The 12231-nt window shown below is 41.0% G+C and overlaps 1 protein-coding gene across 10 annotated transcripts; it reads left to right on the top strand.

The window, feature by feature from the left end:
- The first annotated feature begins 510 nt into the window (after positions 1 to 510).
- Positions 511 to 7934, top strand: LOC116192003 (uncharacterized protein ycf45-like). Of its 10 annotated transcripts, XR_004153998.1 has the most exons (12): positions 511 to 1079; positions 1194 to 1408; positions 1768 to 1918; positions 2259 to 2450; positions 2559 to 2721; positions 2866 to 3092; positions 3363 to 3542; positions 3631 to 3750; positions 3990 to 4312; positions 4466 to 4518; positions 7351 to 7515; positions 7599 to 7934. XR_004153998.1 is itself a non-coding variant. In XM_031520385.1 (10 exons), the coding sequence occupies exons 1-9, from the start codon at positions 606 to 608 to the stop codon at positions 4296 to 4298; spliced, it is 2031 nt and encodes a 676-aa protein (XP_031376245.1). In that variant the 5' UTR covers positions 511 to 605; the 3' UTR covers positions 4299 to 4312; positions 4429 to 4740. The 10 variants fall into 10 exon arrangements, 5 of the variants coding, with proteins under 5 accessions (XP_031376245.1, XP_031376248.1, XP_031376244.1 ...); XR_004153999.1 differs by lacking the exons at positions 7351 to 7515; positions 7599 to 7934 and adding an exon at positions 5213 to 5495 and having other exon boundaries at positions 4429 to 4518; XR_004153997.1 differs by lacking the exons at positions 7351 to 7515; positions 7599 to 7934 and adding an exon at positions 5213 to 5495.
- Positions 7935 to 12231: the final 4297 nt, after the last annotated feature.

The following is a 12231-nucleotide window of genomic DNA, read 5'->3' on the forward strand; positions in this document are numbered from 1 at the left end:
TTGGAGAATAGAGTTGGTTGAGCTTAAAGATTTGCAGTAAATGAAGATCTACTTGCAAAGATCAGCCGTGGAGAAGTAGAGAACATGAGCAATGAAGAAGAAAAAGCTTCCAACAGAGGGAAGAGTAGAGAGAGAAGCTCTCAACAAAGGAGAGATCACATTTCATGGAACAACTTTTTTTGCTGTTATCGGTGACTTCATCTTTGCAAACAATCTAAGCTCTAATTTCTAGCTAGCTTGACATTGTGGTCCGTTGCGATCACGGCCTGGGGAACGAGGTCTGTGCATTAAACATATGTCATGGATGTAATGTAGGCACTCTTTTTGAGTTCTGAAATAGAAAAAGCCAGTCACTTCTAACGGCAATGGAAGAGTGCAAGGCATTGAAAGTACAGGGGGCAAACTAAAATTAAAGAGGAGTTAGGAGAAAAAGGTCAAAATGCCAAAAATTTGGAAAATTTTCTAACCAGTCATCACAGTCAACGGAAAACGCGTACCACAAGAAGTGGAAAACTGGAAAACCGTTTTCTGCCGTCGCAGCCAGCCAAGCCAACCTCGCTCAACGTTCACCTCACGCTCCGATTTCAGAGCTCCCCTGCGGCTGCATGCACAGCTACTCCCTTTGCGCTTTAGAAATCAGTGACTTCATCGAAATTTTCCCGCCAAAACAGATGCTCCGGTCTCTCCACTCTCACCTCCACACACCCTCTTTGGCTCCCAGTTCGAGCCACCGGTGTCCCAAGTCCCCGCCGTTTTCGTTCCATTTCCCGCCACGGCCCTTTCCCCTGCGTAAACTGGGAAAGAGTCTTCCTGGGCACCGGAGAAATTTTCCGGGTTGTTCGGCTTCTTCTTCTGTGCCGGAGGATGATTTCGAAGTTGAGCAGCTTGAGCTGGCCCGCCTCTTGGACCTGCTGCCCGAGGGGATGCGGCGGCGGGTCACCGAGCACCCTGAGCTCCATCAGCTGATCGAAGTCGTCATGGATTTGGGCCGGAAACCGCTCGCTCGGTTCCCTTCCGGTGACTTTGTGTTATCGGATTGTCCTATCACCCATGAAGATCTAGGGCACGCCACGTCTCAGGTAAAGCGTAAATGTTTTTGCTCATTAGGAAGTGGTCCGAGGATGTTTCATAGATTTGGTTGGGAAATTCGAGACGTCATGCTCTCCATTCGCTGATCAGGTTGGTGTTTTCAGGTCGGTGACTTTGCTGTCGATAACCGAGCTGGAATCAGCCGCACATTGCACAGGATCAGTGCCATTAGGAACCGGAAGGGAACGATAATTGGATTGACTTGTCGTGTTGGGAGGGCAATATCTGGAAGTGCTCCTCTATTGCGTGATTTAGTGCAGAATGGAGCTTCGCTGCTGCTTATTGGCCCCCCCGGTGTGGGGAAAACTACCATTATCAGGTTTTTTATGCTATCCCCTACTAGTGAACTTTGCTCTGTAGAGGTTGCCCATACATTCACAAAGATATTCCGAGTGAAAGTAGATACCTTTGGCTGGTAGTTGGATTGGTTGGAGCTGAGGAACTGTCAACGAGTCCTGAGATCACAAATGGGGGGCTCATTTGTAAGTTTCCATGGCAGAAGATTCGACATAGTTTTAAGGCATTCAGTACAAATTCCTTGGGAAAAGCAGATAGGCATTGGGTAGTATACAATATAGTCCAGTTCTTTCGCAGCAGGACAGGATAAAGCTGTATTGCCAAAGATTGGTGTTTGTGTCCATTCTCCGGTTACATGGTTGCGATGTCACTTATTTGCAGGGAAATAGCTCGGATGCTTGCAAATGATTACCGGAAACGTGTGATGATTGTTGACACGTCAAATGAGATAGGTGGGGATGGTGATATACCTCATGCAGGCATAGGCAATGCCCGCCGAATGCAAGTTCCGGACTCTGACATGCAACACAAGGTGTGAGCTTAAAGCTTGACGTTTAAAAGCTTTTAATTCTTATTTTGATTGATATATGGGAAGCAAGCATTTTATTTTGAAATCCCTGGCAACCACCTCCAGCCTTAAGCTCCATGTACATGTTTTTGGTCAGCAGTCTAGATTTAATACTAATATTAGAAAATTTTCACTGAGTATATCTTGTTCAGGATCATGAAAAATATGATATATGGTAGAGATCTATTACAAGAGCAAAGTTTTAAAATATTTTGAGAGAATTGCTCCAAAGATTGTGTTCCGGATAGCCTAAAAGAATTTATGGCTAGTGCAAGCTATGGAATCTCCCATCTTTTGAATGAAGGTACTAATCGAGGCTGTGGAGAATCACATGCCACAAGTGATTGTAATTGATGAGATTGGCACCAAACTCGAAGCAATGGCAGCTAGCACCATCGCGCAACGCGGGATTCAGCTAGTTGCGACAGCTCATGGTGTAACCATTGAGAATGTGATCATGAATCCTGCCCTGGAGATGCTTGTGGGAGGAATTGAGGCAAGAGACTAGTCCCTATACTCCTCAGCTGTTAAGACTAGCCATAATCCGTGTTGTGGCTTTACCTTTTACGAATGGAGTCTCATCTCTTTGTTGTTCACTCTAAAGAGTGTTACATTAGGGGATGAAGAGGCTAGCAGGAGGAGGGTGCAGAAGACAGTGCTTGAGAGAAAAGGACCTGCAACATTCAACAGTGCTGTTGAGATAGTCTCGAAGACTGAGTTGCGAATTCATCGAAGCTTAGAAGCAACAGTCGATTTCATTCTTTCAGGTGGATGAGTTTTTCTGCTTTAATGAAATAAGAATGTTCCGGTTCTTTCTTCAATTCTTGTCCTTTCTTCGTAGCATGATGGTTCCCCTGATATGCCTGTTGATTGTCTGTTGTAATCTTTTATGCTTGGTTATGCTGCCACAGGCAGACCCCCTAATGTTGAAGTTCGCAAGATAGGCCTGAATGGTTCTCAAGAAATCTTGATGGAACCTCTGAAAGACTCTTTCTCCACCAACGATCAAGATATTAGGTTAAGTGATATCCCCGAGAAGATTTGTGAAATAGCTGGATTTAACGAATATAACCTTGAGCCTCGAAGCATGGATGAATCCAAGGATGATGAGGAACCGATCCACTTGTATGCATATGGGGTAAATCAAAATTAGCTTCATTCTCAGAAGTCTTTCTATACTGATTCACTTATCAGAGTGATTTGGACATAATTTAAACAGATAATTTAGTTCTCTTTTTTTATTTTATATAATTAGAAATTTTTATTTCTAGATTCTAGAATAGAGTGCTAGTCATAGAATTGCGATTAGATTAGGATGAATGATTTTCTGAATGGATTTTAGTGGAATAATACTCGGGTTGCCCAGTATATGTTCCCTGCATGGCTTACAGAATGAGCAGTTTTGTAGATTGCAGAAGGGAGCATAATACAGGTAATGAAGCAGTTAGAAATGAGCGAAGATGCAATTCTGATAACGGATGACATAAGCAAGGCAGATGCACTACTTGCTTCCCAGTCCAAGCTCAAGAAGAACCCACGGATCCAAGCTGCTGCAAGCTTTCATGGAATTCCCACTTATGTTACTAAGGTTACTGAACGCATGGTCCTTGTTTGCTCTGATGAAAATTAGATGTAAGTAAGAAATTTGATTGTCGATTGTCTGTTTGTCCAAATAGACAAGCTCAATGATGCAAATAACGAAGGCGCTGAGGGCATTAATGCGGGAGCGAGAGGTTTTGGAGGATTTAGAGACAGCAGACAAGTCCAACTCGGTGGAAATAAAAGATGCTTTGGAGGTACTAAAAAATCCTTACAGCTAATAATCATATTTTTAGTTGAATACCAGATGATAATAATGAGACCGAGATTATGCAGTTATGGCCTGGTTTATCTGGTACATATGTGATCATTGCTAATGATTCCATTATAGAGTGGTAAAATATGTAGCTGGAATGCCCAAGATCAGGATTTCGATTTCAGAATTTAGTTTCAGTAGCATTAATCTTTGCATCAGTTGTAACTACCCATGGAACAGGAGGCAAGAGTCGCTATTGAGCAAGTCGTAATTCCCAAGGGAGAACCTGCGGTGCTACTTCCGAGGTCACCTCATGTTATGACTCTTCAGATCGAACTTATAAGGAAATACGGGCTCCAATCAGAACAGGTAGTGAAAGAGCCAGATGTGCGTCTCAGAATTCTTCCATTTCATGCTAAAATTGATGAAGGAAACGTAATTTCTAGTGAAAGTGATGGAGATGACGAGTTTGATGAGTTTGATAGCAGCAGCAGCGTCACGAATGGTTCCATCTACAGAATAAGCAGACTGCCCCTCCTTCCTGATTAGTCAGTATAGGTTTGGTAAGTAAAATTCGTATTCCAGCAAAAAAAAAAAAGTAAAAATATTTATGATTTAGCAAGCAGTGATGCCCAATTGATGTCAGATATATATGATTCCTATGCTTCTCATATGACAGTAAATTCAAGTATTATTTCGATTTCCTTTTCAAACAGAAGTCAGAAGGGACGACGAAGTCAATTGGAAAGTTGATGTTGACAATGATAAGGTAAGTTTGAGGCATTATATAGAAAAAGTGCATTAACTTTAATCACTTTAGTACACTCAAACTTATTATATATGGAATTGACTTGTCGGCATTTTGTATAATCAATTGTTTAGAGTTGCCAATGCCACTTATGGAATAGTGAATACTCATTATATGGGACTTCATGAATGTTATCCTACGTTGTTAGTGAAAGGACCACCCTCTAGGTTTAGTGGAGCGAAAGGGGACTGACTCATTCCGCTTGTTCCTCCATTGTTTTTGCTTGAGCATTGTCTGTTTGCTCATATCTGGAGCACTAAACTTAAGGTTTATTGGAGGAAAAACAGTGTTATCTAGTCGAGACTTTTGTTGGTCAACAGCAGTTTGAGAACGACCTCCTCGGCGGTCACATAACGAGTTGATATCTGTTTGGTACTGCATAGTCAGATTGATATTGCTGCGGTAGAGTTTATCAGTAGTTTGCGTCTTGAAGCTGCAAATGTTGCCTTGCCTATTTCAAAAAATATATATATAAATAAACAAAAAGACAGTCCAAGTGAATGTTTACTTAGTCCTTGCCCTGTGAACTAACATGTACCGGCAATGAATGAGAGCCGCCTCCCAGCCCTCAGTTCCGAGAAACCTGATCCTTTTTGCTCATATTTCCATATGCACTCATTCGGATAACAAAGGTACCTCGATCTCTTCTCGACAGTTGAATCCCGCAGCGAAGGGCTGAGAGATTTCAGATGGTAGGTTAAGTTGGGTCATGCAAGTGCAGCTGCTTTGTCAGGTATTTGGTGCGTTTTGGCACTTTCCCTATAATTGGATTTATCCGCGGATGTAATTATTTGGAGCTTATCTTATATCACTAGTTTTGTAGCCACCCGTTAAGAATATTTATATAAGCTTAGAGCGGACACACACAAATTACTCCACTAACCTAATCTAATCTAATCTAATCTAATCACATTAGTAAAAGGAAGGTTTTTCGATTTTGCTCTGGTTTCTTATCTTATTGAGGTCATATTATGTCACTAAATCTCCTTATGACTGATTGTCATGTTCCACTTCTCCGCCAAATTAAAGGGTTATAATTGTATTACATACAAACATTTCTTTTTTCCCTACTGAGTCATAGTAGCATTGGAATGAAATGTAATCATCGTCCCAAATAGACCTGTTTTATGTCCGTGTTCTTTAGGTATGCTCCAAAGGAAGAATTTATTGTTCTACCCTTATGACGATGTTTTGATATTTTTAAGTATTTCGACATGGGGGGAGATGAAATGAGGAGGGGGGGGGGGGGGGGGGGGGGGGGGGGGGGGGGGCGCAAAAAAAAAGAAAAAAAAAGGGTGTTTTGCACATGCATCATCACTTCTTTCTTTGTGGTGAATGAGGGTTCTTTATCCCCAGAAGATTACTCTCAGAGCGATTATTAGTTTATTATCGACCGTCACATGGCATATATGTATCGTTACAAGTTACAATTTCTACATCTATGAGTTGTTAACTCCTAACGCTTTGATTAATAGTGATACATGATACATGGTGGTTATCAACCTAACTAATAATTTTTTAATCTATTTTTAAAAAGTCAAACTTGATGAACCACTTACGAGGATGAATGGAAGTATAACTCGGTATGCTGACTTTATCAGTGAGATAATTAATTAAGGTAGTTGACATCCTCGTGGGAATTAAACAAACAATAAGTAGTTTAATTCAAAGAAAACCCAAATGGATTAGCTAGTTAATTGCCAAAAGCAAAAGCCAACACTGTAGTTGGGATTTAGCTTTAAAAAGATGAGTTACGTGAGGAAATAAAAACATTAACCGACAATTTAACATATATAGTTATACAATATCTGATGGCCCGATGGATAATGACATTAACAAAAGTAGGTCGGGGATGGCGGTGGTGGTGGGGGTGGGGGCTAAATATAAACAGATACTGGTCAAAGACATTCGTCATTCCTTCGTTGAGCAAAATCTTCATGGAAGTTTTCGCTTCCACACTAAGGCCCGCGACTTTTCCTACATCGAAATATAAATCAGAACCCATGCCTGTACTACGTGTAGAATCAATCAATCACTAGCCGTTCATACATGCACCCGTGTTGGTTTCGCCTGTTTGCGGAGTGACCCGTTTATGCATCGAGTGCTTACATATATACGACGACAGTTGTAAACGGAGTAGCGTTGCCCACGGATTGCACGAGGTGAAGGTGTTCTTTGAAGAAATCATTGCGTCGTGGAAGTCATAGGTGAAGAATATTAATGTTGGATGTGTCTTGCATTAAGTCGCAATCTCGAAAACTCGGTAAACGATGAAGAAATCAAGAGAAATATTATTTCACATATTTAGAGATATCTTGTAACATCAGAATATATTCAAAGGAGGAAATATTATTGGAGATATATTATGATATCTTTAGAAAATATATTCTGGATATTACAAATAGGGTCTTGTACGGCTTATAAAATAAGCCTCAGCTGCTGTGAAGTCCCAGCTCTTCGGGGGCCAGTTGAGAGAGTCTTGTATCACGAGAATAGTGGTGGTAGATCTTTCTGAAGTTCTCTCGAGAAAATTTCTCTGTAATACTTGTAACTCTAGGATATTAGAGTGAGAAAGTTGAAGAGAATTAAGGGATCGAGTTAGACTATTCTCGGTGTTGAGGGCTAGGATGAGAGACATCTCCGAGAGCTGTAATTTCCGATTCATTATCTAGTAGATTTTCTTGTTCTGCGCCGTGGACATTTTTCCCTTTTTTCGGTGTTCGATCTTATTTTCTCGATTATCTCATCTCGTGTTAAAGATATCTTATAAAAATAATTAGTATCAAAACTCAGGTGCTGGAATCGAAACCTAAAGATGCCAGCTGCGATATTTGAGGTTGAGAAGGTTGATGGATCGAGTGACAGCGTATCGTGCAGATCGAGTGGAAAGTATTGCCAGTATAGCATGACCTTGATGGAGCACTAGAAAGGGAAGTCTCGACGGTCGTGACAAATGAGGTGACTTGAGCATTATGAAGGAATTATGCTACTAGTGTTTGACTGAATTTGACATGAGAAGGGTATCTTTCATTTCATCTCAGGTGAAGTAAACTACCGAACCAACCACATTATGATCAACTGACGTGGCGAGAAGTTCAATATCTATCGATTGGATTTTGTTCAGACCAGAAAAAGGAGAAGGCGGCGGAAAAGCAGACACATGTCAGCATTTGGCGGCGGGAAAAGATGAAAATTTGTCCCTTTTGCGAACCACGTGGCAATTGAAATCCTCCGACGGTGTCTGAACATCTTTCCTCCCGTCTTTGTTGAAAAAATTTTGTATACGCCATGCCATAATGCCATTCACTAGGATCTTCCATCCACCAACATTACAAACGTGCCGAAACAAATGGCATGGCATCTTTATTGAGGATGAATCTATGATTCCGAAGGCATCCTATAGCAGCTTTGAGATCTAAATTGGGACCCTGTGGGTCACTGGGCTAGAACCAAGCTAGTTATGTAAAAGTTACGAAAAATAAACTCGAATTTTATTCAGAAAATGGGGATCGATGACTGGTTGGAGCTCTCTCCCAAAAGTGCTAATACCACATTTAATGGGCTTTCCAATTCATATTCCGATAGAATAAAGAGTAAAAAGCACTTTGCCATCGACTTTTAGAGTTACGATATATTTGCTCCAAGATTTAAAATTTTGCACATTGTCTCTCAAACTTATGAAAAATAAGCACTTTACCCCTCCGGTCAAAAAGTGTTGTGCGCATAGAATGTGGCGTTTTCAAGGGGGCAAAGACGATATTTGTCCAAATAAAAAATATAAAAATAAAAAAAGAAAGAGATGAGAAGCAAATAGATCGCAGCCCCTCCCATGCACATTACTCTTTTTGGTCAAGAAAAGTGTCTAAATAGGGCAAAGCTCTTAAGTTTTGAAAAGATGGGGACACTCTGTAAAATTTTAAAGGTTCGTTTTTTTGCCTTAAAGTTACTTTTTTTTTTTTCGATTACAAGAAAGATGCATGAGTATAGTACAATAAAATAAAAATTTTAAATATCTAATAAAAGGGCACTGGTAGTCTCACACAATTATCGAACTCGAACTTTCTTAATTATCAGATAAAAATGTACGCCGCTATCTTATATTATCTTTATATTTATTTATTTTTAGGTGGAAAGGGTAAAGTAATTTTTACTCTTGAATAAAAAATAGCAAAAAAAAATAATGTTAATAAAAATAGTTAGTGGACTTAATTACCTCTATATATACCTTCGTAAGCCATTCTTTGAGAGACCACCTTTCAAACAAGTATTGTACATTCACGCATTCTGCAGAATTGATGAAATGGAGAGAATGATGAGGTACAATTTAATCCTTTTCTTCGTGTTGTTCTCGATATTGGCCTCCAATTTAGAGGGTCGACAAATGCCATCCGCACCGATGCTCGTATACTCGGAAGGTGACGGCAAGAGATTGATGATGGAGAATGCGAGAGATGTCATCAAGGCTAACCTCCGAAGGCATGAGGAGCTAGGCTTGCATTTCGATCAGTCCAAACGGGTCAGTCCGGGCGGACCCGATCCACATCACCACTGACTTGACCCATCTTCCAAAACCATGGACATCAGATTCCAATCCATCTCTTTAGAAGCCTCGTGTCCGAAACCCGGGGATCACAGCATTATGTGGACATTTTGAGCTTACGGGAGCTCTCACAGAGCTCGGATACATCGATTGTTCAAAGTTTCATATATTCAAACCCGGGCTAGCTTTTCATTCATGCACGGCATTTCGAATAATTTTACTTCAGTTTTAGTAGAATGTAACATCTCCTGTACTCCCGATGTTTTCTAAGAACGTATGCTAGAGAGTCATCTTTCTTCCCTGTGTATTTTTTCCATGGAACGTGTGGTTTTATATATATATATTATGTTTACTTTTAAATTAATATGGAGGAAAATAAAAATTTTAATATGAACAGACCCATTAAACTGCTGGGTGCTCCACTCCTAAGCTGGGATGATATTTCTTGTCCTATACTTATCCAAGAAATATATATAATTATAATGGGAGATATCTGGTGGGCATATGAACCTCACGCCTCTCCATCGCATAGCAGATCTTCGAAAACGATTGTTGCACGTGAAATCACTGTAACTGGACATTACATTCTCATGCAAATGGTCAGAGTGGATGTATTACAAGATATATCACGGATATATTGTCAAGATTAGCAGAAATATGTTGTATCTAGGGTTGGCAATATTTCACACGACACGATAACACAACACGGAGTTATACGGGTTTGGGTTGGACATTTTTTATAATCGGTCTAAACGGGTCCAACCCATTTAAACACAATTAATAAGCGTGTCTTATCGGGTTGAACCCGTGTAACTCGATTATACACGATTAAACCTGTTTATTTAAACATGTTTAATCGTGTTACTATAATCATGTAACCCGTTAACTCGTTTATGTATTTGGATTTACCAAAATATCCTCATGTAATCCTAACTTCATAAGTCCCTAACCTAATTTCCTTTCATTTCTTTCACCTAATCCAACACATGTCGTGTTAACGTGTTCGGATAAACGAGTTAATCGGATAAACATGTCGTGTTAATGTATCCGGGTAACTGAGTTGATCAGATAAACAAGTTGTGTTAATGTGTCCTGATAACGTTTATAATTGTGTCGTATATACGTGTACCTATTATGACATGTTTCGATAAACGAGTTTAAACGTGTCTAAACGGGTTGACACGGACATAAACGTGTCGTGTATGGGTTTCCAAAACCTAACCCGTTTAATAATCGTATCGTGTACGGGTTATGACTTTGATGACACGAACCCGTTTAAACACGACACGACACGAATGGCCACCCCTAGTTGTATCATATATATTTATAGCTAGCCTTATTAGTTACACGTATATTAGGCAATAGATATATCTTTCTTCGTTTTCCTCTGTAAACCCGCAATATATGTACATGATCAGTAATGAAAGGATTCAAGCTTCCAGTTTGACAAACTATCATGGTATCAGAGCGATATAGTTCTGGGTTCAGGTTATACCTTGTCTAGAGTTGCTGTTGCCGTTTGTGAGTGTTGGCAGAGATGGAGAAAGGTGAAGAATCGTTGGGAAAGGGTAGACCGATAATTTGTTTTTGTTGTTAATCCATCAGTTTACACAAGAGTGAGTTTAATCAACTGCAAATTGAATGGCTCGAATTACCTTACATGGTCGAGATCTATGATGACAACCTTGACAACCAAGAACAAGGTTGGAATGGTGGATGGATCGGTGCCAAGACCACCAGAGGGCAACCCCAATCGAGCATGGTGGAATATGTGCAATGCCATGATAATATCATGGATAGTCAATACGTTGGATCTTGAGCTTCAATCCAGTGTGGCCTGTGCAACAGTGGCATAGACTTTGTGGGAGGGTCTCCGTGAAAGGTACTCGTAGGGGACGAGACAAGAATATATCAGTTAAAGGTCGAGATAGGAAGACTGAAATAGGAAGGCATGTCAGTTCCAAAATACTATTCATGGCTAAAGACTCTTTGGGATGAGCTAGACAATTACCTGGAGATACTGACATGTACGTGCTCGGCGACTAGGATGTATACGTACAGAGAGAGCGCGAGAAGACCCATCAATTTCTGATGGGATTGGGGTTTGAATTCAACACGGTGAGGTCAAACATACTGAGCCACGAGCCTGCCCACTCTTGAACAAAGTGCTTGCGATGATCCTGCACGAAAAGAGGCAAAATTTGGTGGCTTTATCTCATGAAAATACTACACCGGATGGAGCGATGTTCCTGAGTAGAGTAGCAGGGACAAAATCAAAATTGCAACGAGGCAGCAATCTGGCTTACGGAGGACAGGGAAGAAGCAGAGGAGGAACGAATGGGACTGGGACCAAGGCGTGTTACCACCGTGGTCGTCCCGGCCACCTCAAGAGCTCCTGTTGGCTGCTACACGGCTACCCGGCGAATTGAGAGTCGAAGGCCACGAAGGAGACGGGAAAATTAGGGTTTTCGGGGAGAAGGATGGGAGGGACGACAGGGGGAGCATAAAACCAACTCGGTGGGCTGCAGCGTGGAGGTGGACTGGGCCAGAACCAATTCGATGGGCTTCAGGCCCATCAGGCCCAATTAGGGCAGTCAAGCCTGGGCCTAAATCAGATTAGTGGGCTACAAGCCCATCAGGCGCAGTTAGGACAACCCAATAACAGCAGGTTGAATAGACTTTCCCGACTTTCGGATTCGGCGTTCCATAAGTTACTTGATTTCTTTTGTCCCGATGATGATAATGCGCATCCTAATACTGGTAAAAGTTTTATTCCGGTAAATTTTGGGCATGATTGGATAATTGATAGCGGAGCCTCTAGGCATATGACGGGATGCGCAGATTTACTTGTTGAGTCACAACCACTTACCAAGAGGCTGAAGATTCATATACCAAATGGAGGAATTTTTTATGCTAGTAGAACTGGAAGAATACATTTAGGCCCTCTCATTGTCTCAGACGTTTTTTTAGTTCCGGAATTCAATTGCAATCTTATCTCCGCATCCCAGCTATTTAGAGATTTGGATTGCTGTGTGATATTTTACACTGATTTTTGTCTTATACAGGACCGCACCACGAGGAGGATGATTGGAATGGGTGAGCTCCAAGGGGTGTGTACTATCTTCGGTGTATGG

This window comes from Punica granatum, chromosome 1 (assembly GCF_007655135.1).
Source record: "Punica granatum isolate Tunisia-2019 chromosome 1, ASM765513v2, whole genome shotgun sequence".
Classification (NCBI taxonomy): domain Eukaryota; kingdom Viridiplantae; phylum Streptophyta; class Magnoliopsida; order Myrtales; family Lythraceae; genus Punica; species Punica granatum.

Bases quoted from the DNA above. Each gene is read 5' to 3' on its own strand.
- LOC116192003 (XM_031520385.1), top strand. From the start codon at position 606: ATGCACAGCTACTCCCTTTGCGCTTTAGAAATCAGTGACTTCATCGAA. The intron at 1,080-1,193 runs GTAAAGCGTAAA...TGGTGTTTTCAG, and splicing joins TAGGGCACGCCACGTCTCAG to GTCGGTGACTTTGCTGTCGA. The intron at 3,751-3,989 runs GTACTAAAAAAT...CCCATGGAACAG, and splicing joins AAATAAAAGATGCTTTGGAG to GAGGCAAGAGTCGCTATTGA.